Source organism: Trichomycterus rosablanca, chromosome 27, assembly GCF_030014385.1.
Source record: "Trichomycterus rosablanca isolate fTriRos1 chromosome 27, fTriRos1.hap1, whole genome shotgun sequence".
Taxonomy (NCBI): domain Eukaryota; kingdom Metazoa; phylum Chordata; class Actinopteri; order Siluriformes; family Trichomycteridae; genus Trichomycterus; species Trichomycterus rosablanca.
Window position 1 is genome coordinate 13,756,487 of NC_086014.1, and position 24,751 is coordinate 13,781,237.

At 41.5% G+C, this 24,751-nt stretch overlaps 2 protein-coding genes across 4 annotated transcripts in view; one reads left to right on the forward strand and one right to left on the reverse strand.

Annotated features, from left to right (window-relative positions):
• Nucleotides 1–2,001, reverse strand: part of abcc12 (ATP-binding cassette, sub-family C (CFTR/MRP), member 12) — a 28,198-nt gene extending 26,197 nt beyond the window's left edge. For all 3 annotated transcript variants that reach the window (XR_010007804.1, XR_010007803.1, XM_062989894.1), the window contains exons 1-3: nt 1,691–2,001; nt 1,452–1,512; nt 45–214 (exon numbers count right to left, since the gene is read on the reverse strand). Coding sequence is in view for 1 of the 3 variants with exons in the window: in XM_062989894.1 (XP_062845964.1) it covers nt 45–214; nt 1,452–1,505 (224 nt within the window). In the remaining 2 variants the exon portion in view is untranslated. The remainder of the gene's footprint in view (nt 1–44; nt 215–1,451; nt 1,513–1,690) is intronic.
• Nucleotides 2,002–12,356: 10,355 nt separating this feature from the next.
• cilp (cartilage intermediate layer protein, nucleotide pyrophosphohydrolase) lies at nt 12,357–24,027 on the forward strand. Its single transcript, XM_062989407.1, has 8 exons — nt 12,357–12,434; nt 15,721–15,856; nt 17,512–17,781; nt 18,400–18,573; nt 18,672–18,986; nt 19,076–19,184; nt 19,303–19,451; nt 21,185–24,027. The coding sequence occupies exons 2-8, from the start codon at nt 15,790–15,792 to the stop codon at nt 23,542–23,544; spliced, it is 3,444 nt and encodes a 1,147-aa protein (XP_062845477.1). The 5' UTR covers nt 12,357–12,434; nt 15,721–15,789; the 3' UTR covers nt 23,545–24,027.
• The last annotated feature ends 724 nt before the right edge of the window (nt 24,028–24,751 follow it).

The following is a 24,751-nucleotide window of genomic DNA, read 5'->3' on the forward strand; positions in this document are numbered from 1 at the left end:
AATTCTGTACCAGAAACAGTGGTTTAAATAATCCTACACGATACCCTGAGCTGAAGCGGAGGGGAATCAGCGTCTTCATGCTGTTGTGGTATTTGTTTGCGTGTTTGAGTGGAGGTTCCGGTTCTCTGTAGTCTGGAACCGTCTGGGCTTCGGGAAATGAATTCATGGCTACGGACGGCTCGCTTCTCCAATCGGAACTGCCTTGTCTCTGCCTCTGAAAGAACAAGACAGAAGGAAGAGAAAATAATGAGAGGAGGATCAGTGTGAACATCTGACCACATATGCAGATAAGCTACTAATAAAGGTAGTTCCAAATAAAATAAAAACACTGTATGGTCAAATGTATTTGGACACCTGACCATGAGCTTGCTGGTCATTTTAAAAACACATGGAGTGACGTCTATGTGATCTTTTCGGCTACAATAGCAGCTTCTCCTCTAAGAAGGCTTCTTTCTAGATTTTGAAGTATGTAAGTGGGAATTTGTGCTGAGCACTGGTTCATCCCAAAGCTGTTCAGTGGGGCTGAGATCAGGGCTCTGTGCAGGCTGCTGTAGTTTCTTTAAACCAAGCTTTTCTTCATGTCTGTATAGAGCTTAGAGGAAAGGGCCTACCCTAAACTGTTCCTGCAAATTTGGAAGCATGTCATTTCCTTTATAAGTCCTTCCCGACTTATTACACCTGTTAGTAACTGTTGTGGCTAAAACCCAAGGAATTCAAAAACGGTCTCAATACTTTTGTCCATACAATGAAGGTCTAATTGAAAGTCTGAAAGCTTTTGAATTAAAGCATGTTTTAAAATAAATAAGATTGATTTTAAATTGCCTTGTTCAAAAAAACATTTTGTCCTTAAATTTCTTTGGCACGTTGTCTTTTTGTACCCCCTTCCTTATGTTCCGATCTTGAATTTACAATTCCTCTGTCGCCTGCACCATCGCGCTGGCTGAAGAGAAGCGAGGCTATCACTTACACCCTCCCACAATCCAGTGGTGGATTCTCACAGAAAGCTGTACCGCGTACGGACTCGATCTGTCACAGCAGCAGTGTGAAGGAGAACTGTCCGGCAGTCGTAATACCTGAGAGCTTATGGCTCATACGAATATAACAAAACGTATTACATTTCATTTTTGTGAACTTGACCTTTATGGTGCTTAGACAAAGCCAGACTTACATAAATGATTTTACAATGTATTAAATCCTACAAATAAAACTTCATTCTGTTTCAAATCATCCAATTTAGACATAAAAACTAATATAAATGTGTTTTATAGTCATTTCATTTTTATTCATTATTATCTTTAAAATTAATCACACCACACGCCTGTTAAGTCAAACAGATTACACTTCTAAGAAATTATTTAATTTATTAATTAATTAATTAATAATTAATTAATTTTTATTACTGACAATAAAGAAAATAAAGACAAATTTAAAAATGATTCTGATTTACTCACATAAGAAACTCCTTCGATACCTTTGTCTCTCGAATTAGATGAAAATTCCTTCATTTTTATTCTGTACGAAGAAAACACAAAGAATTTGACATGAGCATTAATATTCTCACCAATAGCAATCTACAATATCCTCTAATTATAAAACACCATCACCAACATACCACTGTACAAACACCTCACCCATCAGTGACCGATTCTTAATAATCTGAATACTATAAAGAGTGAAATCAGATCGCTACCTGTGCCGGTCTCAGACGGGAGGAGAAGTGATGAGATCTGCAGCCAGGTTCATTCTGATCGCTTTTATTCAGCGGCGGTAGCGTCGTTGCACTGTGGCCTTCCCGAGTTACGTCACAGACATTATGAGTCTGAAAGATTAACTAGTGCAGAGGGTCCTGTCCTGTCTTCTCCCATCAACCAACTTCAAACATACAGCCTGGATTTTTTTTATGTTGGTCAGCTATTGGAACGTCTGTAACTGTTTTACTTGAATTAAAATGATCTGATTTGATTTGAATGCTCAACACTTTTAGCCTCCGCTGTCCATGAGTGTCTGTGTGCCAGCCGTGAGTCTGACCTTTGGCCGCTGTCAGAGCGGTCTGGTTGGTTAGTATCATGGGAGTGAGAGAAGGGGCAGTGGGTATATCCTTTTAGTCCTGTACTTGATACGATTGATGATTTGGGGGCAGATGTGCTTTATTGTTGGTGCTACGTAAAGTCGGTGGTAAATAATGCACAATGTTAATAAATGCTTGACTGTAGGGGGGGTTAGGCAGGTTTTTCCACTGTAGCATCTTGTTTGTTTGGAATTTCTTTATGAATTTTTACTGTAAGGGTATAACAACAGTTCATCCACACAACCTATGGGTGAGCAGCTCTTGAAGGTAAGAAGTCACCAACAAACTGGACATTTACTCTGGGTGAAAGGGAAACTGTGCCGATTTCTGTGCCAGGAGTAATTACAGTCGATTATAGGGCACATTTTTATAGCGTTTAGGCCGAAATTGTCCTGCCGAACATGACTGAAGATAGCAGAGAGAGAATTCAGACACTCATGATTACGCCATGTTTATGTTGAGTGCTTGGTGAGTTAATGAATGATTCAAACATCTCTATCTCTGAATTATCCTGAGTACAGAGTTAAATATTAACCGTGTTAACTATCTCAGAGGGCTCGCAGTTAAGCACTAGGTTAGAGGGAACGTTCGACCATAAGCATAATCTGTCGCCTCAGCAAAGAAATCACCAGATGCCAACGTAAACACTCCAGTGTTTCCCTACACGAGTGTCATCAACCCCCAACCGCCCAGGCTACAGGATATCTGCACCCCAATTAGATTTCATTCTGGGTTTTTAAATCCAATCTAAAATACAATAAAAGAACAAAAGTATTGCAACACACCTTATAATTATTGAATTCACGTGTTTCAGCCACAGCACTTGCTTACAGGCGGAATAAATCACTGATATAAAGGCAATTGTAAGCTTCCAACTTTGCAGTGCCCCTGAAAGACATGATGATAAGCTCAGATTAAAGAGTCCTGACGTCTTTGCAATGAACTGGAACATTAATTGAAACATTAGTGCCCAGGCATGTAAGTGCGACCTCTTCCTTTGACTGAATGGGCACAAATTCCCACAGACATACTTTAAAAGCATATAATTTCCTTTAAATATTTGATTTCTTACACCTGTTGGAATTGTTGTCCATATTTGTCCGTATTTGTTTTTAGTCAGAGTTGCTGTTTCTTTCTACAGCAAAGCAGTTTAGGACAAAAATATGGAGATGCTAAAGGTTGATGGTTCAGTGGTTTTAGGAACGAGCAGAAGAGGGAGCCAATGGTCAGGAAAGACTCAAAAACAAGCGGCTATTAAAACTGCCAACATTTTTGGGAAGGCGTCTCACTAGACTTTGAAGTATGTCTGTGGGGATTTGTAACCAATCAGGCATAACATTATGTCCCCCTTTTGCTGCCCCATACACAACAAACTGTGCTGCTCTGTGTATTCTGACACCTTTCTATTAGAACCAGCATGAACGTCTTCAGCAGTTTGAGCTACAGTAGCTCGTCTGTTAGATCGGACCACACAGGCCAGCCTTCGCTCCTCACGTGCATCGATGAGCCTTGGCCGCCCATGACCCTGTCGCCGGTTTACCACTGTTCCTTCCTTGGAGCACGTTTGATAGATACTGACCACTGCAGACCGGGACACACCCCACAAGAGCTGCAGTTTTGGAGATGCTCTGACCCAATCGTCCAGCCATCACAATTTGGCCCCTCGCTCAGATCCTGGTCTAGTGATGTTCCGGTTCATTCCAAAACTGTTCAGTGGGGTTTTAAAGAGTGCACAGGGGCACTTCCCAAAACTGTTGCTGCATAAAACACTGTATGGGCATAATCTTCTTTATAGAATTGATTTATTCCACCTGAGAGCAATTGTTCTGGCTCAAAAAATTAGAAGGTGTGTCGCAATACTTCTGTCCACATAGTGTAGCTCCAATATAATTCATTTTGTGCTTCAGTTTGATTTTATAGCCACCTTTATATTGTAACTCTGCCTCTCGGTATAAAATCTGTCTAGTTTTCCCCCCAGTAAAACCACACATTAAATTCAATCGGCCAGTAAAAGAAATCCTAAGCAGACAGTTTGTTCCGGCCCAAATCGGGTTCGGTGCAGAGTGGAAGCTGGGAACATCTCAGAGGCTTTGATGGTTTTACCAGATCCTGTATGGATGTGTGATCACTCATAAAAAAGTGAAGACTCTTATCCTGCCTCCTTGACTTGCACGTTGATTCTCTATACATTTATCTGCTTCTCTATATGGATGAAAGTATTGGGACAACACTTCTAATTTTCTAATTTAGGTGTTCAGCCTTAATAATTGCATACAGATATTTCCTGGTGTATACATTCTTTATGGTAAAAACTGCTACCTGACTGCTGTGCCACCCCACAGAGCGATTTTTGAAGGTTATCTGATGAACCACATGGGGACGCTGCTCACACCAGGGTGTGAGAACCACTGGATGGGCATGACAGGACCAGAATGTAAGTCTTTCTCTTTGTGATTCTGGTTCGTTTCTGTATAAATCTGCTTTAGCCATTAGCTATTTCAGTCACTTTATACATTTATTACATCTGTTATGCATCTTATTTCTGACGTTTTGCATTTAAAAGATCTTAAGACTGTTGTGCTCCCAGTGAGGTAGATCAGTTTTCCAGTTTCTCCCCCCGCAGTGCATTTTGATAAGACAGGGGTCACGGAAAAGAACTGGAAGTCCGACCAGACTCGAGTCCCAGACAGTGATGTAATGTGTTTATGATAAGTGATCGAAGAGGCCGAACGTCTCAACACACGACCTCTTTGAGTTTCATAAAAATAACTGGATTTTTTGGTCTCTCTTTGGATCCCTGCACCAAAAAACACTTATTTTTTTAGGCTTGTGAGGACAAAGCTGTCAGAAAACTGCTGAAAATCATATGGAGGAAGATGACGACCACTGAGTGAGTGTACGAGACAGCCAGTTGTGTTACTTTGGGTGTGTGAACCAGAATTAACGCTAGATCAGGGGCGTCTGCCAGGGGAAGCCATGATAGTGTACTGACTCCAGCTACTAAACAGAACTTAAACAGCTCAGCTTTTCCCACTTTTAGTTCTGTGTTAAAGTTTTGGCACTTTTTCCTCACAATTACTTCCCACCATTATGTTCAGAGCGGCTGTTACATGCCGCCCCGCCTCTGAACCGTGTCAAAACATGAGTCTGTGTAATTGCTTCTGCAGATATGATTTTCCTGGACACGTTTCAGTCCGCTGTGTGTTTTCTGCTAGTTTTTAAATACTACTGTGCTTAAATCTCAGTCTAACATCCAACCACTTGATGAAGACATCGTCCCTGTCCATCAGCCTCCGTGCTACACTCGCTGAGCCACCAAAGAATCCCAACAGAGACAGAAACGACCGGTACTAAGAAAAGTGAATAAAATACTGGCTTCAGACGGGGCCTCAGAACTCCGGAGGGAACGCAGGAGTGGAGTGGAACACCGTAAATCCAAGTGAGGTCTGAGAACCGTTGCCGGATACCCACACACTCAAAATTCTTGTTGCTTTGCTTTGCATTTCGCAGCCTCGAGGTCATTTTCAGACCCGAGAGCGCTCTGTGCCATGCCGTCCTGCATTCTGCGGTCAATGGGGGGGTTTAAACACAGACGGAACCTTAAAAGTGGACATCGTTTACAGAGATTAACTAATTATGCTGGTCTAGCTAGTTCTAGGTAACATCATAATAGCGCGTCAAGCTTTCTAACGAGCTCGTGTTGGCCAGCTAAGCTTTTCAAACGTAGGTTTGATTGGATTCTTGATTCAAAATGACACAGCGACTTCACAACATTTAAAAAATACGGTATTTAGATTTTTCCTGGTAGTCCCTAATCTACCTTCCCCAAACTGTTGCTGCAAAGTTGGAAGCATGTGATTTCCTTTGTATATGATCTATTACACCTAATAAATGGAAGGCGTGTCCCAATACTTCTGTCCACACAGAGTATTTCCAGCTAACGCTGACACAGTGTTCCTATTTAACCTTTTCTAACCCTTTTCAGAGAGAGTCGAAGATGGAAGACCTGGCCTCGTCGGACCGGGCACAGCAGCCCATCTATCTCTCAGCAAACATGTTTTAAATCTCACGGGTCATTCCGCAGGCCCGCGTCATCGGAAATCCCACATGCTGGAGAACCTCTCACACACCTCACACACATTCGGTGTGTGTGAAGGCTGAACGAGCCCTGTAAAGCATGATGTTACACGAGGGGTCTGAGTGGACGTGTTATTCTGACCAGGTGTGAATGAGATTCATCATTATTGGTAATCTAGGATCTTCAAAATGACCGATGCGACGAACGACGATCTCGTACAGGCCAGCACAGGCCTCCGCGACACGTCTTTATATCAGCCAGCAGTCCGTTTTTACACACGGTAAATTATACAGACATGTTTTCGTTTGTGAATTGAAATTTATTTAGTAGCTCAACCAGGTAGTGAGGACTCGACCGTACAGAGCTTCATATGTAATAAGACGAAGACTGATGGATGGGAATAATGTGGTCATTTTATTTTACAGCTCGAGCTTTATGAAGTTCTGCTGTATTTATTAAATGCTAAAAGTTTAAATGTCAGAGACACACTGGACGGTTGTTTGCACACAGCCGGCTGGTTTGGTGTAAAAGCTTCCTGCTGTTCTGCGGTAAAGAAATTTTGAATCATTGGTTGGAGAACTGACAGAGAACACTGGGGGTTTTAAGAAACGGAAGAGGGCGAGAACAGGAGACAGCGAGCTCTGACTTTTGCAGACAAATCTTCTGCCAGAGGTTTACAAAACTCGTCTTTCACCTTTCGCCAACCACGTTCTAATCCGGCTAAATTTACTTTGCTGTTCCTAGAATTACTTTGAGTTATTTATGTATTTATTTTATTATTTATTATTATTTTCATTTGCAATTCTGTGTGGTGTTTTGCCATTTTTATTCATGCATACACAGATGCAAGGTTTTGTTTTTTCTTCAATTCAGGTACTTTAGTTTCATCCCACCTCCCAAAAGCATGTAAATGAGCACATTGGCTATTTTGAATTACCCCTAGAATTAAAAGTGCAAATTAGCAAACGTGTGTAGACGTCATGTCTTGTCATGAGCCAAGAAACTTAAATAATAAATATCAGTTTTTTCCAAAGCTTTATTCTGGTCGGGTCGTGTCTGGACGTGATGCAGTAACACACCTCAGACAGGTCACCAACCCATCGCAGGGCCTTGACCACACTCACTCAGACACAGCCCATCATGTCTGTAAGGAGACACGGTCTGTATCAGCACTGGGGTTTCTGAACCCTGGATCCTAGCAGTAAGGGGGTGGCGCAATTTACTGCTGTGCCAACAGAGCAGCCAGGATTATTATTATTGTTTTCATTATTATTATTATTATTGTTATTGTTTTCATTATTATTATTATTGTTTTCATTATTATTATTATTATTGTTTTTTTATTATTATTATTATTGTTTTCATTATTATTGTTATTATGATTATTATTTATGTTATTATTATTATTATTTTATTATTATTATTGTTTTCATTATTATTATTGTTATTGTTTTCATTATTAGTATTATTATTAATATTATTGTTTTCATTATTATTATTATTATTATTATTATTGTTTTCATTATTATTGTTATTATGATTATTATTTATGTTATTATTATTATTATTATTTTATTATTATTATTGTTTTCATTATTATTATTATTATTGTTGTTATTATTATTATTATTTTGATTCTGTAAAGTTGCTTTGAGACAATGTCCATTGTAAAAAAGCGCTATATAAATACATTTGACCTGAATTAGATTATTATTGTTCTGTTATTATTTTTATTATTACTACCATTTGTATTATTGTTATTAATAATATTACCATTAATACTATTATTATTATTATTATTGTGCCCAGTGATTCCAGAATGAGCACAAATTCCCACAGCCATACTTCAAAGTCTTGTGAGAAGCCTTTTCAGAAGAGCGGCTGTAGTTTTAGCTGAAAAGATCACACAGACGTCACTCTATTTTAATTGCATTTGTTTTGGAAATGGGACGTCCAACAAGCTCATGTTCAGGTGTCCAGATACTTTTGGCCACATGATGTGTAGTAGATCGCTGACACAGTACAATATATAATGAGGTTACGACAGCTGAAGAGAATTTCTAAGTTTTACTAAATATTTAGTAATAAAATGGGCTGAATGAGCAGCTGGATGACACTTAGAGGACGATCCCACTGCCAACACATCCGCATGAAGCCCTCAAAACGTCACGCTTCATTATCTGACCGAAATGTGATACATGAACAGCTGGGCATAAAACCCACGGCATTCTGGGATTTCTCACACAGTAGAAGAAACCCAAAATGCCAGCGGTTTAATAAGTAAGTGCTGTTGTGCTGGTGGTTTCTCAGCGTTTACTGAAAGGTTCCTAAAGACAAAAAAAATACTAAACACACACAAACTGGCGCCGATGGTTCTGACATCGTTCACATCTACTGCACGTCTTGTTGGTGAATCATACGTGAACAGAGGAGCTTCTCTGTTTCCAGGAATACACATGTCTGTACAGACGGACAGAAGGAAGGCAGGGACGGATTTAGGCCCCCTAATGACAGTAGCAGAAGCAGCTTCACATATTTTACTGCTGGAATCATTAAGCGAGGGTTCAGATCCCCTGAGCAGAACGAGGAACCGCTACAGCATCCTGCCCGGTACAGTACAGTACGAACACATCAGGATACACAAACAAGCTCCATGTTGTGCTGTGTGTGAATGTTTTTGCCCTCTTAACTCACTTACTGGGTAATTTTCGGCATTTAGCAGATGCTTTTATCCAAGACGAGTTACAGTACTGTGACAGTATATTGAGGGTTAAGGGCCTTGCTCAAGGGTCCAGCAGTGACAACCCGGCAGTGGTGGAGCTTGAACCAGCGGCCTTTCGATTACCAGTCCATTACCTTCACCACTAGGCTACAACGGCCAGGTACAACAACATGTCGGAAAAAGCTTTCCGAGACCAACTGACCCATTGTGCTATCAGTCGGCCGGGCGCCTACACAGACACATGATTGTGTGTCTGTACAAAGCGGGACAGGATAGCTGAAACAGGGTTCCTCATTGGGGCAGTTAAACCTCTGCTGACCAGTCGAGGTACCTGCATGTAGCACAGCTGAGTTGTGGCAGGTGAAAAGAAGCGGTCTGCATAAGATAAGCCTCAGGCGTCCTCAGTCGGAAGCTTGGGGTGGCAGCCGCAATGAGAAAAGTATAAGCTACAACTGGGCACCAGTGGATTGGGTAAAAAGGGGGTACTTTCTCACCCAACCAATTAATCAAATGTAATTATTAATTGGGATTAATTAGACTAGACACACCCGTGCCGTTCCACGCCCAGAAAAGTCCAGTCATGCAGCACGACGGACCCTAAGCATCTTCTAAAACATCCTATTGTGATCACGTAATCAACCTCATTCTGTCCTCTGGGCGCCTGTGTTCTCAGAGCGGCGTCCTTTCATTAGAACCTCGGTGAACTCGTTTTGTTCTAAATGAAACACGTTACATTCACTCCCGACCGCAAACGACTTCCTCTCTTTATTTTGGTGTAATGACCTCACGCTTCTTCAGATGACCGCAGCGGGAAATGCGATCGTTAGCGTCTGGTAAACACGGGGTAAGATTTTATTTTCCGTTCAGGTTTACGGTGTCTTAAGTCTGCTGCTGAAAATGCGGGTTCCTCTCTGCCCTCTGTTATTTACGTTCAGACACAAGTAATAACACCTGGACGAGATGCACATCAGGAGACTGGGCACATCTGGAGCTACACCGAGCATCTGCTCTAGCATGTGCATGCATTTATAGCAGATTTTAGACTCTTAAGATTTCCTAAAGGTATTTTCTGTTTTGTTTTTAGGCCAAGCTCAGACCGCCATACACTATACAGACAAAAGTATCTGGACGCCTGACCATGAGCTTGTCGGACATCCAGTTCCAAAACGATGTGCATTTACAATATACTGAATCGCTCACTTTTTGCTTTGTAGCTTTAATATCATCCACTTCTCTGGGAAGCCCTTAGACAAGACTGTGTCTGAGTGTGTCTGTGGGAATTTGGGCCCATTCAGTCGACAGAGACAGTGAGTGGTCTGTGTGAAAACTTAGTGAGCTGCCTTGCTGCCTACTGCCCTGATTAGCTGCCTAAGTAGAGAGGATTCTAATAAGACATCGAACACATATTTCAGATTACTTAGACGCACTACTTAGACAGAGAGCATCGTCCAAATACTTTTGGCCATATAGTGTTGCCATATGCATCACGCTGGACCTGCTTTTTGAATCAGCTCGACTGTGGACTGGGTCAAATTCTTACGACTCAAACAAGTACATCACCAAATAACGAGCATCAAAGACTGAGTCGTTTATTAGTTTTGAAGAGGGGGAGAAGGGTTTGGATCAGATCCCATTCTGTCTGGTCTTACAGAGCTTGTGGGGAGCCGTGTTGTTTGTCCAAACGTCGCCGTACAGACGCTGCCTTTTAAATCACGCTCATGAGGTAAAATAAATAAGGTTATAAAGGAATTATTAGACACCTAAAGCAACGTAGCATACTTTAATACCAGGAATTAGATTGATTAAGGAAAAAGCCTTCGGCCCCAAACATCTGGACGTCTTTTAATCTGCAGCATCAGGAAGCAAAGCTGCAGCGAACTACAAAATGAGATCCTGAGTTGACAACTTAAAAATGAAGAGCTGAAATGGGACATATAGGTGGGCAGACAGACAGACAGATAGATAGACAGACAGATAGGTAGTGGGTATGCATTCCCACAGAGACGATCCAACAGGATAACGTTCTGTATTATGTGGCTAATTTAGCTACGGTTCCTTGCTTTCAACTATGGTTACCCAGCATCTTGTGGTGTTTTGAATCAGTCACGGTCCTCATGACTGGTGATGTAAATATTTTCCGGGAGCAGCTCCAGAGAATCGATACAAACAAACCGTAATCCTGACAAAACTGGGAATAAAAACCACTGGCGATGATTAGGAAAATCACCTGAGACTGAGAGTCTTTCAACATACCAAAGCTCAGCAGAAACCCCATTTTCCCCATGATTCCATGGACCATAAACCTGTACAGGTGTCCATTTAGCTCATTCACTCACACACACACACTTCATCAAATCATCATTCTCACCAATCCAGTGTGCAGGTCCAGATCAAACACGGTCCTAATCAAGTCATAACCTCATGCTCTAAAACACTCTCACTTTCTTAACCGCTTATCCAGTTAGGGTCGCGGCGGGGGTGCTGGAGCCTATCCCGGCTTTTCATTGAGCGCAAGGCACACAGTAACACCCTGGACCGGGCGCCAGTCCATCGCAGGGCATACACACACACACACACACACTCACCTATAGGGCAATTCATTGACTCCAATTAACCTGAATGCACACACATGCAAACTTCGGACACAGAAAGGACCCGGACCGCCCCGCCTGGGGATTGAACCCAGGACCGTCTTGCTGTGAGGAGACAGTGCTACCCACCGAGCCACCTGCTCTAAAACAGCCCTATCAAAACCACCATGAGCTTGCTGGTATGGATAGATAGATGGATAGATAGATAGATAGATAGATAGATAGATAGATAGATAGATAGATAGATAGATAGATAGATAGATAGATAGATAGATAGATAGATAGATAGATAGATAGATAGATAGATAGATAGATAGATAGATAGATAGATAGATAGACACAGACAGACAGACAGACATCATAATCAGCTAGAAAAGCTAGAAGGCTCTCACAAGACTTTGAAGTATGTCTGTGTATGGGAATTTGTGCCTATTTAGTCAAAACGTGACAGCATGTTCCGGTTCATTCCAGAGCTCTTGAGTGGAGTTGATGTCAGGGTTCTGTGCAGGACGCTGGAGTTTCTTGTTTTTTAAACTGAGCTTATCTTCATGTCTTTATAGAGAAGCTTTGTGCACAGGTAAAGTCATGCTGGAGCAGGAAAGGGCCTTCCCTAAACTACTGCTGCCAAGCTGGATGCATATGATTTCCTTTCTATAATTGATTTATTACACCTGTGAGCAACTTCTGTGGCTGAAACACACAAATTCCCAATACTTTTGTCCACACAGTGTACTTAAAACCTTTGTCTTTACATACAGACAGAGAAAGGTGAGCTCTCGTATCTGCAGTTTTTTTTCTTTATCATCTGGTTTCCTGGCGGTGGCACGGAGCCGACCCCACGTCTCCAGCCTGAGCTATATAAGAGCCAGAGGAAGAGCGAATGCTCTCACATGCAAACTTTCTCACACTGCGACGGTTCAGCTGTTCACGTTACTGCAGAGCCAGAATAAAGAACGTCTGACCTCACTGACTCGGGTAAGACTCACATCTTTTGGGTCATGATGTTTATGGTTCTAACTCTGGTGCTATTATTTGTATTTTTTTGTTTTGTGTTATGTTAACTTTGATAGATAAAGGTTTGGTTTATACAAGATTCATTATTTCTACAAATCAATTCTTTAACTATAGGTCAGATATTACCAGACACACACACAAAAAAAGATCTTCCTACGTTTAAATTTAAGCAGATATAGCTCGAATATGTCTCCTATTTTGTTGTTGTTGCAGTAAAATATTTCTACTTTGGAATTTTATGGCTTCTATAATTGCATTGGAAATCAGTCCGGTCGTTTGTAGGCTCAGTGTGCATATAATAATAATAGTAAAAACCTCTTTTACTGCTTATTTACAGTTTTTATAAATAAATATGATTATATTATATTACTTTGTGGGTCCCTGCGTGATGCATGTAGAGTTTAAACGGAGTTTAATAGCTTTCAGTGAGCGCTGAACAGTCTGCTGAAAACAACCTGAAATAATACGCTGCCTTTTCAGTTCTCAAAACAGGTATTCAGAGAGGGGTCACAAATTAAAATGCTGTTTCTAACAGTAACAACAGTTAAAGCAGCTAACCAGTAAACAAAGTAAAGTTTATAAAGTAAGCAAAACCAGAATAAATCTTCAAATCTACCATAAAATTCAATTTTATTGCAAGAACAACAACAAAAATTAGGGTTTATTTAAATCATCTTCCTTAATTTGATAACAGAAGATTAACTTTTTTTTTTAATAGTGTGTGATAAAATCTGACCTATAGTTAAAGAAGCGAATTGTAGAAGTAATTCATCTTGTCACCTACTTATTTCACTAAAGTCTAGATTCTAAGAGAAGTTCATTTTTATTATTCATGAAAAATAACAGAACATGTACAAACCTTAATAGTTATTAAATGGTCAATTTTAGCATTATGAATGAAGTGTATTTAAACTTTTGTGCTTGCCTGTATGAAACTACAGAAGGTTTATAGATGTTTAACATCTATAGTTGATCTATAATGAGAAATAATCCTTAATAACCTGGTGACTATTTCATAAACAAAAACAGTACAAAGAATGGAACAGAATAGAATAGATCATTTGGTCATCTTTAGATTTACAGTATAATAAAATGTATGTTTCTGCATATCCCAGCTTGTTTGTAAGTGCAGGGTCAGCCTGGACCCGAGAGCTCAGTAGGATTCAAACCCACAACCTTTTGATTGATAGCCCAAAGTTCTACTTACTAGGCAAATGCTGCCCAATAAACACTAGACACACTGGGTTTTATTACTAATGACAAAACACAAGCAGGAATTTATTTCTGCGTGATTGATTACTAATAAATGGACCTGAAACGTAAACGTACACTGTAAACAAATCATAAAACAGCTTTTATATTTCTAAACGAGAAATAAATCACATTAGACCATATTTAATGATCAGAATGATTATTAGCAATAAACAAGATGCACTGAGCTGCTTCATAAAGACATTATGAACATCAATGAACCCAGTATGAACTGGTCCATCATTTAATAAGCTCATAAACACACTGCAGTAACACTGTTTTATGAGCTACACTGAATACAACTAATCCGTCATGTAAAGACCAAGACCCACTGACTAAATATGTGAAGTCTGGTGTTGTTTGTGAACGGGATAAAAACCAGCAACCTACTCACCACTTGATTCAAATAAACAGTCCGGATCAAGGTTTCTGAATGGAAAAAACTGGGCTGGACTTTAACAAGGAAACCGACTCTCATTTGAGTTAATAAATAAAATAAAAAATTGGTGAACGCCGAGGTTTGACTCTTAACTACTACTATACCTCGGCTGTGCCGCCACCCTGGAGGCCGGATGGAGTGTAAAGGGGGGCATCTGCTAACCCGTGGCCCTCCTCGACCAGCAAAGCCGTTGGATGACAGACGGAGAAACTAAGAAAAATGCAGAACAAACAAATTCACTGGCTGTTTACAGACTTTTTAGATACAAATTGTGCCGTACTGGACAGTGCCGGACAGGCTCGTATCAACAGTGTCGGCTCAGTTAAATCTGGAAGCAGTTAAATATGAAATGCGTGTGGATTGATCTGTTTTCCTTCTGAAAACACGTCCACATTTTTATGTTCCCCCGACCCACTCTGATGACTTTTACAGATGTGATCACTGAAAGAGGAACACAGTATACATCAAAATGTGCTTTAGATCAATCAACCCCTCGATCTATCTTGTACCCCCACGCCTCAAATATAATTAAACAAAACCACAGAACACTGTTGGACAGTTTAGAACAGTACAGAACGTGTGTGTGTTGTTCTTTATCTAAATAAAACCATGTTTCCATCTGTTGATTGCGTTTACAAATGCTATAAATAAAATATTTTAGCTCGTTAAAAAATTCTGTATTTCTTCATATTGAATCAACAACCGTCCAACTGAACACTTGAACACCTGAGGGGTTTGACCCCCTATTTGCACAAACACTACATACAGCAGAGATTTTTAAATGCGACCCAGGCAACACAAACGATGCATCTTCTCTCTGGTCCCACTGTGGTTTACAAGATGTAACATAAAGCCTCCAAGTGGGTGTTCGTGTATAAGTTAATTTAATTACTATTATTATTCTCTGCAACCCTTTTTTTGGCTGGATATACAGTACAATTGTACAACACCATATACAATAACACACACGTGGGCTCGCGTGGCATAATGGTAGGAGCCACGCTGCTGAAAATCCCATGGGTTCGATTCCCAGACTGGGCACACGATTACAAACGTAGCGTGGCGTAACGTGGACATCAGCGCACCCTGGTGCCGGTCCCAAGCCCGGATAAACAGGAGTGTTGTGTATGGAAGGGCGTCCGGCTCATCCAGCTCAATAAAAACTGTGGCGACCCATGCGGGAGCAGCCGAAAGGAATCAGCACCATGTGATACAATAATACACACCCTAACATTATACTGCATTTATCTGTCTTTGTGTATGTGCGTATCTTAAAGCTTCTTAATACTCTTCATTTTTCATCACTATGTACAAGCATAATGACAAAATGTAATCGAATTGCTAGTCCACTACACTGACCGCTGACCTAAAACCACCACATATATTATTTTACTCCAAAACCGACTGTGTATTACATAGACTCAAACATAGCACTTTAGGGTTTCAATACAATTGTTAAATTTTATCTTATGGTTCTTATTTACTTGAGTAAATGCATAATCTGTGACATAACAGCTTCCCGTACCCACTCACTAACCTCCTGCAGTTCTATCACAGGATTGTACTTGGTGAGAAGGAAGCAAAAGGTCATCGGCAGTGGTGAAGGGTCACGTGTACGGAGCCGGGATGGCCTACCCGATCAAATGGCTCTTTCTCTTCTTCCTCTGTGGAATTTCTGGTGCTTTTACTCAAGGTTTGTTTCTTTTATGTTTATTTCAGGACATCATGTTCCAATATACAATTAATTCATGTAGTAAATTTCTCTTCCTCTTCAGTAGCAACCAAACATCAACATATTTGTATATTTGGTTTACATTAAATCCCCTAGAATTATAGTTCATGTAAATCCAATCTAGATGGAAACGTACAACACTTATTTATAACTTATTTATAACATTCTGTGTTGTGTTGGGGTGGCACGGTGGGTAGCACTGTCACCTCACAGCGTGAAGGTCCTGGGTTCCATACCCAGACGGGCCGGTCCGGGTCCTTTCTGTGTGGAGTTTGCATGTTCTCCCCGTGTCTGTGCCTTGCGCCCATTGAAAAGCTGGGATAGGCTCCAGCACCCCCCTGCGACCCTGACTGGATAAGTGGTTAAGAAAGTGAGTGAGTGTGTTTTGTTGTTCCTGCTGCTTTCAGGTTGACCTGCTACTGTTTATAATAACTCCTTTTATAGAATTCGTTTGAAAGAAGGTTGTTAAATCTTGCTTGGTTTGATTTTACCGGCTTGTTTAATATTAACGTCATTTAGAATCAAATAAATCAGGCCATGTTTATTTACAACATGTTTATATGAACTGAAACTATTTATTATTTATTATTTAATCAAAACAAATGCCGCTACGAAAATAAAAAGCAGCCCGGCTTTAGCAGTGGGAACGTTTCTCAGGAAAAAGACTAATAGCTAACAGATGAGTGAGAATTACACAACGCCACGACGTTTCCTAATCAAACATTTACATCATTTGTTAAGCTTTTATTCACAAGCGTAAAACCGCCGTCGTATAACATTTTCCTGGTAACGTACAAACAGAGCGAGATCATTTATGCATGAACATAATTACACTTGTAGAATAAACTGCCACAGCATCATGATTGAGCTGGAATCGCTTTAAGAACTTTAACTTGCATAAAAAAACGTCAATTACACTATTATCTATAAATAAAACCTGGATCTATTTCTGGGATTATTATTATAGTCTCAAAACCGTGAGAACGGTACAGAATAATAACGCACTTTTTAAAAAGCAATTTCTCAACCAAATCTTGAAGAGCAAAGCAACGTGTGAGAAACAATCCAGCTGCAAACCAAAACATCACAGTGCTCACACACACAACCACAAGATAATACAAGCAAAAATGATATAGACAAAAGTATATGTTTCAGTCACAACAATTGCTAACAGGTGGAAAAAAACTATTCTATAAAGGAAATGATAAGTTTCTAACTGAGCAGCAACAGTTTAGGGAAGGGCACAAAGCAAGCTCCGTGAAGACATAAAAAAGCTTGGTGTCCTGCACAGAGTCCTGACCTCAGCCCCACTCAACAGCTCTGGAATGAACTGGAACATCCAGTTCAAATGCTGTCATCTTTTGACTAAATGGGCACAAATTCCCATACACAGACATCCTTCAGTTCAAAGCCCTGTGAGAATCCTCCTTAGAAGAGTGGCTACTGTTAAAATGCTTGTTTTAATACCATTTGTTTTACAAGCTCATGGTCAGGCGTCCAAATACTTTTGGTCATATAGTGTACTAATGTGCACAGGGTTGCTTTTTAACCCCTTATTACGATTCAAGTTTGTGATTGTTGATATACCCAGTATATTTCCTCCTCCTCTTACTCAGATGCCTACGAGTGGACGACCTGGTTTAACGTGGACCACCCTGGAGGGAAGGGAGACTACGAGCAACTGGACGCCATCCGTTTCTATTACCGCGCCCGCGTGTGCGATGCCCCGCGAGCCCTGGAGGCCCGCACCACAGAATGGATTCCAGCACACAAGACTGGACAGAGGGTGCATTCTGAGCCCAGCGTGGGCTTCTGGTGTATCAATGCTGAACAACCCGACGGAAAGAACTGCTCCAATTACGCCGTTCGCTTCCTGTGCCCTGCAGGTGGGTTCTGAGACGGAGCTCGGTGTTTAAACGTGTACAGCAAAGATGCCACATGTGGCATAAGGTTTCCTTAAAATGTGGTGGGGTCGAGATCAGAAGTCAGGACTACACCATTCCAGTACATTTACATTCACATTTACAGCAAGGAAAACAACACAAGCAACTCAAGGTTAAGGGTCCTACTAAGGGCCCAACAGTGACCACTACGCAGTGGTGAGACTTGACCCAGGGACCTTTTGATCACCAGTCCAGCACCAAAACCACTAAGATACCACTAAACTGGTATAATATTAGACTAATCTGACCACAACACCATCCATGGATCTTTATGGTGATGTTTTGCTGACTCTTTATGAGCATGGTCATAATTATTTCACTCATGAGCGTCACCTTCAATCCGTAACTCAAAGTAACTCTCAGGTCTTGGATTCCTCTCTAAATACGTGCATTTTTTTATAATTAGATGTCTAAAGTTAAATACTATCATGTAGTAAGAAAAGAACATATGAGGTCATTTGTTTTTTAAACAAGAGCTTCAACAAGCTTATGGTTGTTATGCCCAAATACTTTTGGAAATAAACTTTATACAAATTACATCTCTCATCCGTCTTGCATTAGACATGAAGTCAGAAACTCAAGAAGTGTGGAACCCTTGGTCAGACTGGACGCCTTGTCATGCACAATGCAATCAGGTGGCCGTTCAGGTGCGCTCCAGAAACTGTAAAATTCATTCCAAGCAGTGCAATGGTCCCAATGTAGAAGGAAGACAGTGCAAAGGACCTACATGTCCAGGTAACACACCTGCTTCGTTTAGATTTTTTTCCTAGTAATTTTAAAAGTTTATTGGCATGAGAAGCTTTATAACCTCTGTTTCTCTAATGTTTGCATAGTTTGTGCTCTGCAGTGCGTGATGGGCAAGGTCAACTCAGACTGCAGCGCCTGCATCTGTCAAGATCACACCGTCCTGGGGTCGGTCCGTAGCGCCGGGAGTCTCCCAGCTCCCAGGGCAGCCATCCTCCTCTCGGGCACCAGCCCCAAACTTCTCACTCTGACTGACCACAACGGGCACTTCCGGGCGCCTGGGGTCTGCCCGGACGGCAACACCACGCTCACGATCAAGCTGCAGAACCACACGCCTCAAACAATCAGCATGCCAGCGAGCTCTGAGCTGACCACCGTACTTCACGTGAAGATGGACAGAGCAAGTAATGTCCTGAATATTTACACTGCAAAGGACCACATTAAAATGTAATTAAAATCGAGAACATTTACATTCTAACCAATTTCTTTACAGAAAAACTGTATGTGGAAAAGAACCCGGAGTCCAAAGCCAGGAAAGAGGGTCAAACTGCTGCCTTCTGCTGCAAGGTTTCTGGCTCACCTGAACCTGAACAGTACCAATGGTAGGGTGCAAGCACTGGTTTTGGATCTAATTTACACAGCAAACACTTTAAACATGATGCATAACTGTACAAATCAGTCATTTTAATTGTTCTTTTTGCACAAACTGGTTGTTTGCAGGTTTTACAATGGAAATCCACTGAAAAACCAGAATGACAAGACTCTGGTACTGAGGAACCTCAGACTGGACCAGGCTGGAGAATATTACTGCAGAGCCAGTAATGAAAATGGAGCTGTTAAATCCAAACCAGCCGTGCTCACAATCACAGGTGAATAATACAATTAATACTGAGTAGAATTTATTCACCTTTTAAAAAAATATATGGTCAACATTTTCCATATTGATTCAGTTACATCTTATATATTCAAGATTTACTTTATTGTCATTTTACTGTGCACCAAAGTGTACAGAAAAAACAAAATGATGTGCATTGGTTCATGCTAAAACACCACAGGTATAAAATAGAAAAATATATATAAAATAGTAATAAAAAAATTTATATATATATTGTTGTTAATGTAAACAGACCTAAATAAAGTTTGGCGTTGTATTTGCATATATCAGACCTACTTTTGTTTATTTATTGCAAAATTTGCAACAAACACAAAAACTACTAATTAATAGATAATTCATTAACCGGCTAAGCTAACGGCTAATGCCTTAGCATTTTGGCTTGACAATTAGCAACAAAGCTAACGCATGCTAAAACAACAACGTTCTACTTTTTCAAAGTTTATCACAAAAACATTCATTTTAGCACCTACCTTGACCACCTTTGGTTATTTTGAAGTAAAAAAGCAGGTCTGAAGCGCGTTATTGTTGTTTGGAAGTGTGTTTGGTTTAATTGAAGCTCTTGTTGAGGGGGGTGTCGCTAACGGTTGTTTATCAGGAGTTGTTTACTTACCCTACGTTCACACTAAATAACGACAATAAATAAATAAATAAACAGTGAACTAAATACTTCCATACTACTGTTTTGTTTTAGTTTTCTAAATGTATTTTAATGTTTTTATAACACTCCGCAATTGTTTGTTTGTTTTTCTTTTTTTAGTCAAAGCAAATGGGAGCTAAACACAGCAAGAGACCGAAGCTTTCATTATAAAAGTATTTAAGTAAAAGTATTTGGACAGCCTTTTAAATTCTAAATTAATGTGTTTTTATCACAACCATTGCTCAAAGCAAGCTCTGTTTAAAGAAACTCAGCCCCACTGAACAGCTTTGGTATGAATTGGAACATCGACTGAAGCTTTCTTGACCAACATCATTGCCCGGCCATACAAATGCTTTTTGGACTGAATGGGCACAAATTCCCATACATACTTTAAAGTCTTGTGAGGAGAAAGAGTGGCTCTTGTTCTAGCTGAAAAGATCACATCAAGGTCACTTTATTTCAGGAACAGCTTAACAGTTAAGGTGCTTGACTAGTAATCAGAAGGAAGGTTGCTGGTTCAAGCCCCACCACGACCAAGTTACCACTGTTGGGCCCCTGAGCAATGCTCTCAACCCTCAATTGCTCAATTTAATGATTATCAATGATAATTGTAAGACAGTTTGGATGAAAGTGCATGAAAAATGCATCACTAATTGTTGAAATGCGATGTCTCACATGCTAGTGAGTCAGGTGTCCAAATACTTTTGACCATACAGTGTATAATGAGTCGATTGGCTACAGCCGGACTTTTGCTTGGATTTATGCAAATTATACATGAATTGTGGCTCCATGTCAATCTTCTACTTAGGAAATAAATGGCTGCATTTTGCTTTGTCGCATGTTAATGTGAACACAGGGTCAGCAGCAGGACACTTTGATAATTTTGCTTCACCGATTGAGTTTCCCCAAATCTTGCCACTTATTTTGTATATTCAGAACCTAAAATACTGTATTACCTTAAATTCCATGCGTAGCGGCTTTCATATAACACATTACATACTATACAATAAACACTAAACGACCCGCAGTACCATTTCTTAACCTTTGCATTTTTAACCTTCTATTTAAAGGTCAAGATGAACCCTCGTGTAACCCAGATCCTGAACCACACATGATCCAGCTGCCTCATGACTGCGTTCAGAACGAGACAAACTCACTTTATTACAATATTGGAAGATGCCCTGTAAGAACATGCACCGGCCAGTTGGACAACGGTATCCGATGCCATGATCCAGTATCCTTCTGCTGTGGGGTCTCCAAAATGGAAGAAAGACAGATAACATGTCAGGGCTATGAATTACCCATAATGGTGGTCACCCAGTGCGGCTGCAAAAAATGTGTAGACCTGAAGGCGACAGTTCGTGGCCGCGCCGTTGCTGCAGACACTGGGGAACCCATGAGGTTTGGACATATCTTCATGAACGGTGAGAGGATCAGTCGGACTGGATATAAGGGCACTTTTTCCATTCAAGTACCCACAGACACCGAAAGGTTGGTTCTCACTTTTGTGGACAACATGCAGAAGTTTGTAAACACCACTAAAGTGCTCCTGTTCAATACCAAAGGTGGAGCCGTGTATCACGAGATCAAACTGCTCAGGAAGAAGCCTCCTGTTACCATCCGCTCAACAGAGACAAACAAACTACAGCTTGGAGAGGTACAGGGTAAGGAACCCATGGCTGAGATTGAAATCCCACCTAATGCGTTCTACAAGCAGAACGGAGAGGTCTTTGTAGGTAACGTGCAGGCCAGCGTAACCTTCCTGGACCCTAGAGACGTATCAACAGCAGCGGCTGCTCAGAGCGATCTCAACTTTGTTGGCGCTGAAGGAGACACCCTGCCCTTACGAACCTATGGTATGTTCTCAGTGGACTTTAGGGATGAACAGGATGGCGAGTCTCTTAACGCCGGCGAGGTTAAAGTGCGTCTGGATGCAGCCCAAGTGAAGATGCCTGAACATCTAAAGACAATGAAGTTGTGGTCCCTCAACCCTGAGAATGGTCTTTGGGAGGAAGAGGGGCAGTTCCAGGTGGAGAAAAAACAAAGAGGTAAGCGAGAGGAAAGGACGTTCCTCATTGGAAACATGGAAATCAGAGAAAGAAGGCTGTTTAACTTGGATGTGCCTGAAAACAGGAGATGCTACGTCAAGGTCCGGGCCTTCCGAAGCGAGCGCTTCATGCCAAGTGAGCAAGTCGAAGGTGTCGTGATCACTCTGATCAATATGGAGCCGACACCTGGTTATGCAACCAACCCACGTGCATGGGGCAGGTTCGACAGCGTTATCACTGGTCCCAACGGGGCGTGTCTACCAGCCTTCTGCGATGAGCAAAGAGCGGACGCGTATATGGCTTACGTCATGGCCAATCTCGGAGGGGAAGAACTGGAGGCAGTAGCTTCTGCTCCAAAATTCAATCCCAACACCATTGGTGTCCCTCAACCGTTTTTGAATAAGCTCAACTACAGAAGAACAGACCACGATGATACCAGAGTCAAGAAGACGGCGTTCAGTATCAACGTAGCAAAACCAAGCCCAAACGCCGCTGAAGAAGCGAACGGTCCGATCTATCCCTTCGAAAACCTGAAGGAGTGCGAGGAAGCTCCATTCAACGCGCCCCACTTTAGATTTTCAAGAGTCGAAGGAGATCGCTACGACTACAACACGGTTCCCTTCAACGAAGATGATCCGATGAGTTGGACAGAAGACTACTTGAGCTGGTGGCCAAAACCGACAGAATACAGAGCTTGTTACATCAAAGTCAAAGTCAACAGTCCTCACGAGATCAACATTCGTTCTCGCAACATGGGAGGCACCCACCCAAGAACCACTGGCCAGCTGTACGGCATTCGTGATACACGCAGCATCCGTGACATGGACCAGTCGGGCGTCTCGGCCGTCTGTCTGGAGTTCAAATGCAGCGGCATGCTTTACGACCAGGAGCGAGTGGACCGCACGCTCGTCAAGGTGATGCTGCAAGGAAACTGCAAGCGAGACGTTGTCAACAGCATGCTGAAAGAATACCTGGTCAATCATTCGCCACTGGCTGTCAACAACGACACCAGCGAGTTCACCATGCTCGCTCCGCTGGATCCTCTCGGACACAACTACGGCATCTACACCGTCACCGACCAAGATCCTCGCACCGCCAAGGAGATAGCACTTGGGCGCTGCTTTGAAGGTACGTCAGACGGAGCATCAAGAGTCATGAAGAGCCACCAAGGCGTGGCAATGACGTTCTCCTGCGGCGACAAAGAAGTCACCAGGCAAAGCGTGTTCCAGCAGCTCCAGAACCCATCGGGCCGGGTCGTGGCAGGAGGTTCTCGACCAGGGAGAGGAAACAGGAGGCAGAGAGGAGACTCCACAGCAACTGTTCGAAACAGCCGACGAAGGAGCACCCGCGATCCCAACAGTCGCCTCCTTACTAGGGGTTAAATCTTGACTGAGTAAAGGAATACAGATGTGTCGCCTAGACCAACACGTTACGGAAATGCGATTTTTGAAGTAATTTTAATAGTAAGTTTATTGAAGCTGTTATTGGAGTAAACTTGATCAGAATGAGAAACTAATTTGGAAAAAATACAGAATTTTGATTAAAAATGCTACTAAACAAAGAATGCAGTGGTAGCTCAGTGGTTAAGCTAATAAACTAGTGATCAGAAGGCTGCTGGTTCAAGCCCCACCACCACCAAGCTGCCATTGCTGAGCAAAGCCTTTAAGTCTCAAATGCTCAAATTGTATTCAGTCATAACTGTAAGTCACTTTGGATAAATACAACTGCTAAATCATGTAAATAAAACAAATAAATAGTAGAATACCTTCGATACATTATGAATGACATTGTGTCTGTGCTTAACAATTCTTATCTGGGACCCAGGTGAATCTATTCTCATTTATTTCTTGTTGGAATTACATTAAATGCCTATTAAGTGTTTTTAAACCAATAAAAATGATGTGTACTTGATTTTTTTTAAACTAAGTTACGTTTATGTTTATAGGGTGTATTTCCCCCCCAACCTCCAGCGCTGTGGGAACGTTATCGCCCCCTTCTTGTGTTTTCCCCTCTATACTCTACACAACCTAAGTGTAAATGCAACATCTAGCTTTAAACTAGCTTGTTTTGATGAACTTTAAGTGGGCACGTGTGGGGTCGTAGTTCCATTTTTTCCACTACTCATTCAATCATGACATTTTAGGGCTCTGAGACTGTTGTTGCCAGCCTACAAAACAGAGTCAAATATTTAACCAATAGAAAGAAACTGGGGAAAACGGCAACCAAGATATGGCGTTCCATTGAGTTCCAAAGTAAAAACAACTGCTAACCAGGGGAAGCAAAACATCTAAACAGCCCTAGAGGTGTTTAGACGACGTGACTCATTCCATCTTGTAAGAAGCCATTTCATTTCCGTCAACCAGTTTATCCTGGACAGGGTTGCAGCAGGTTCCAGTTCCACTCTGGGATCGCAGGGTGCCAGACAACCGCAGGGCATCGGCCTTCCTGCGGACCGTTGTTAGTAAACAGACATGATGTGAAGTGGTGGATCAATATTTGGAAACACGGTTCCTCTGGTAACAGTGTGCATGTTGCATGATTCACTTCTTCCCCCGATATAAGCCTGAAAAGTGATCCAACAGCAACGTC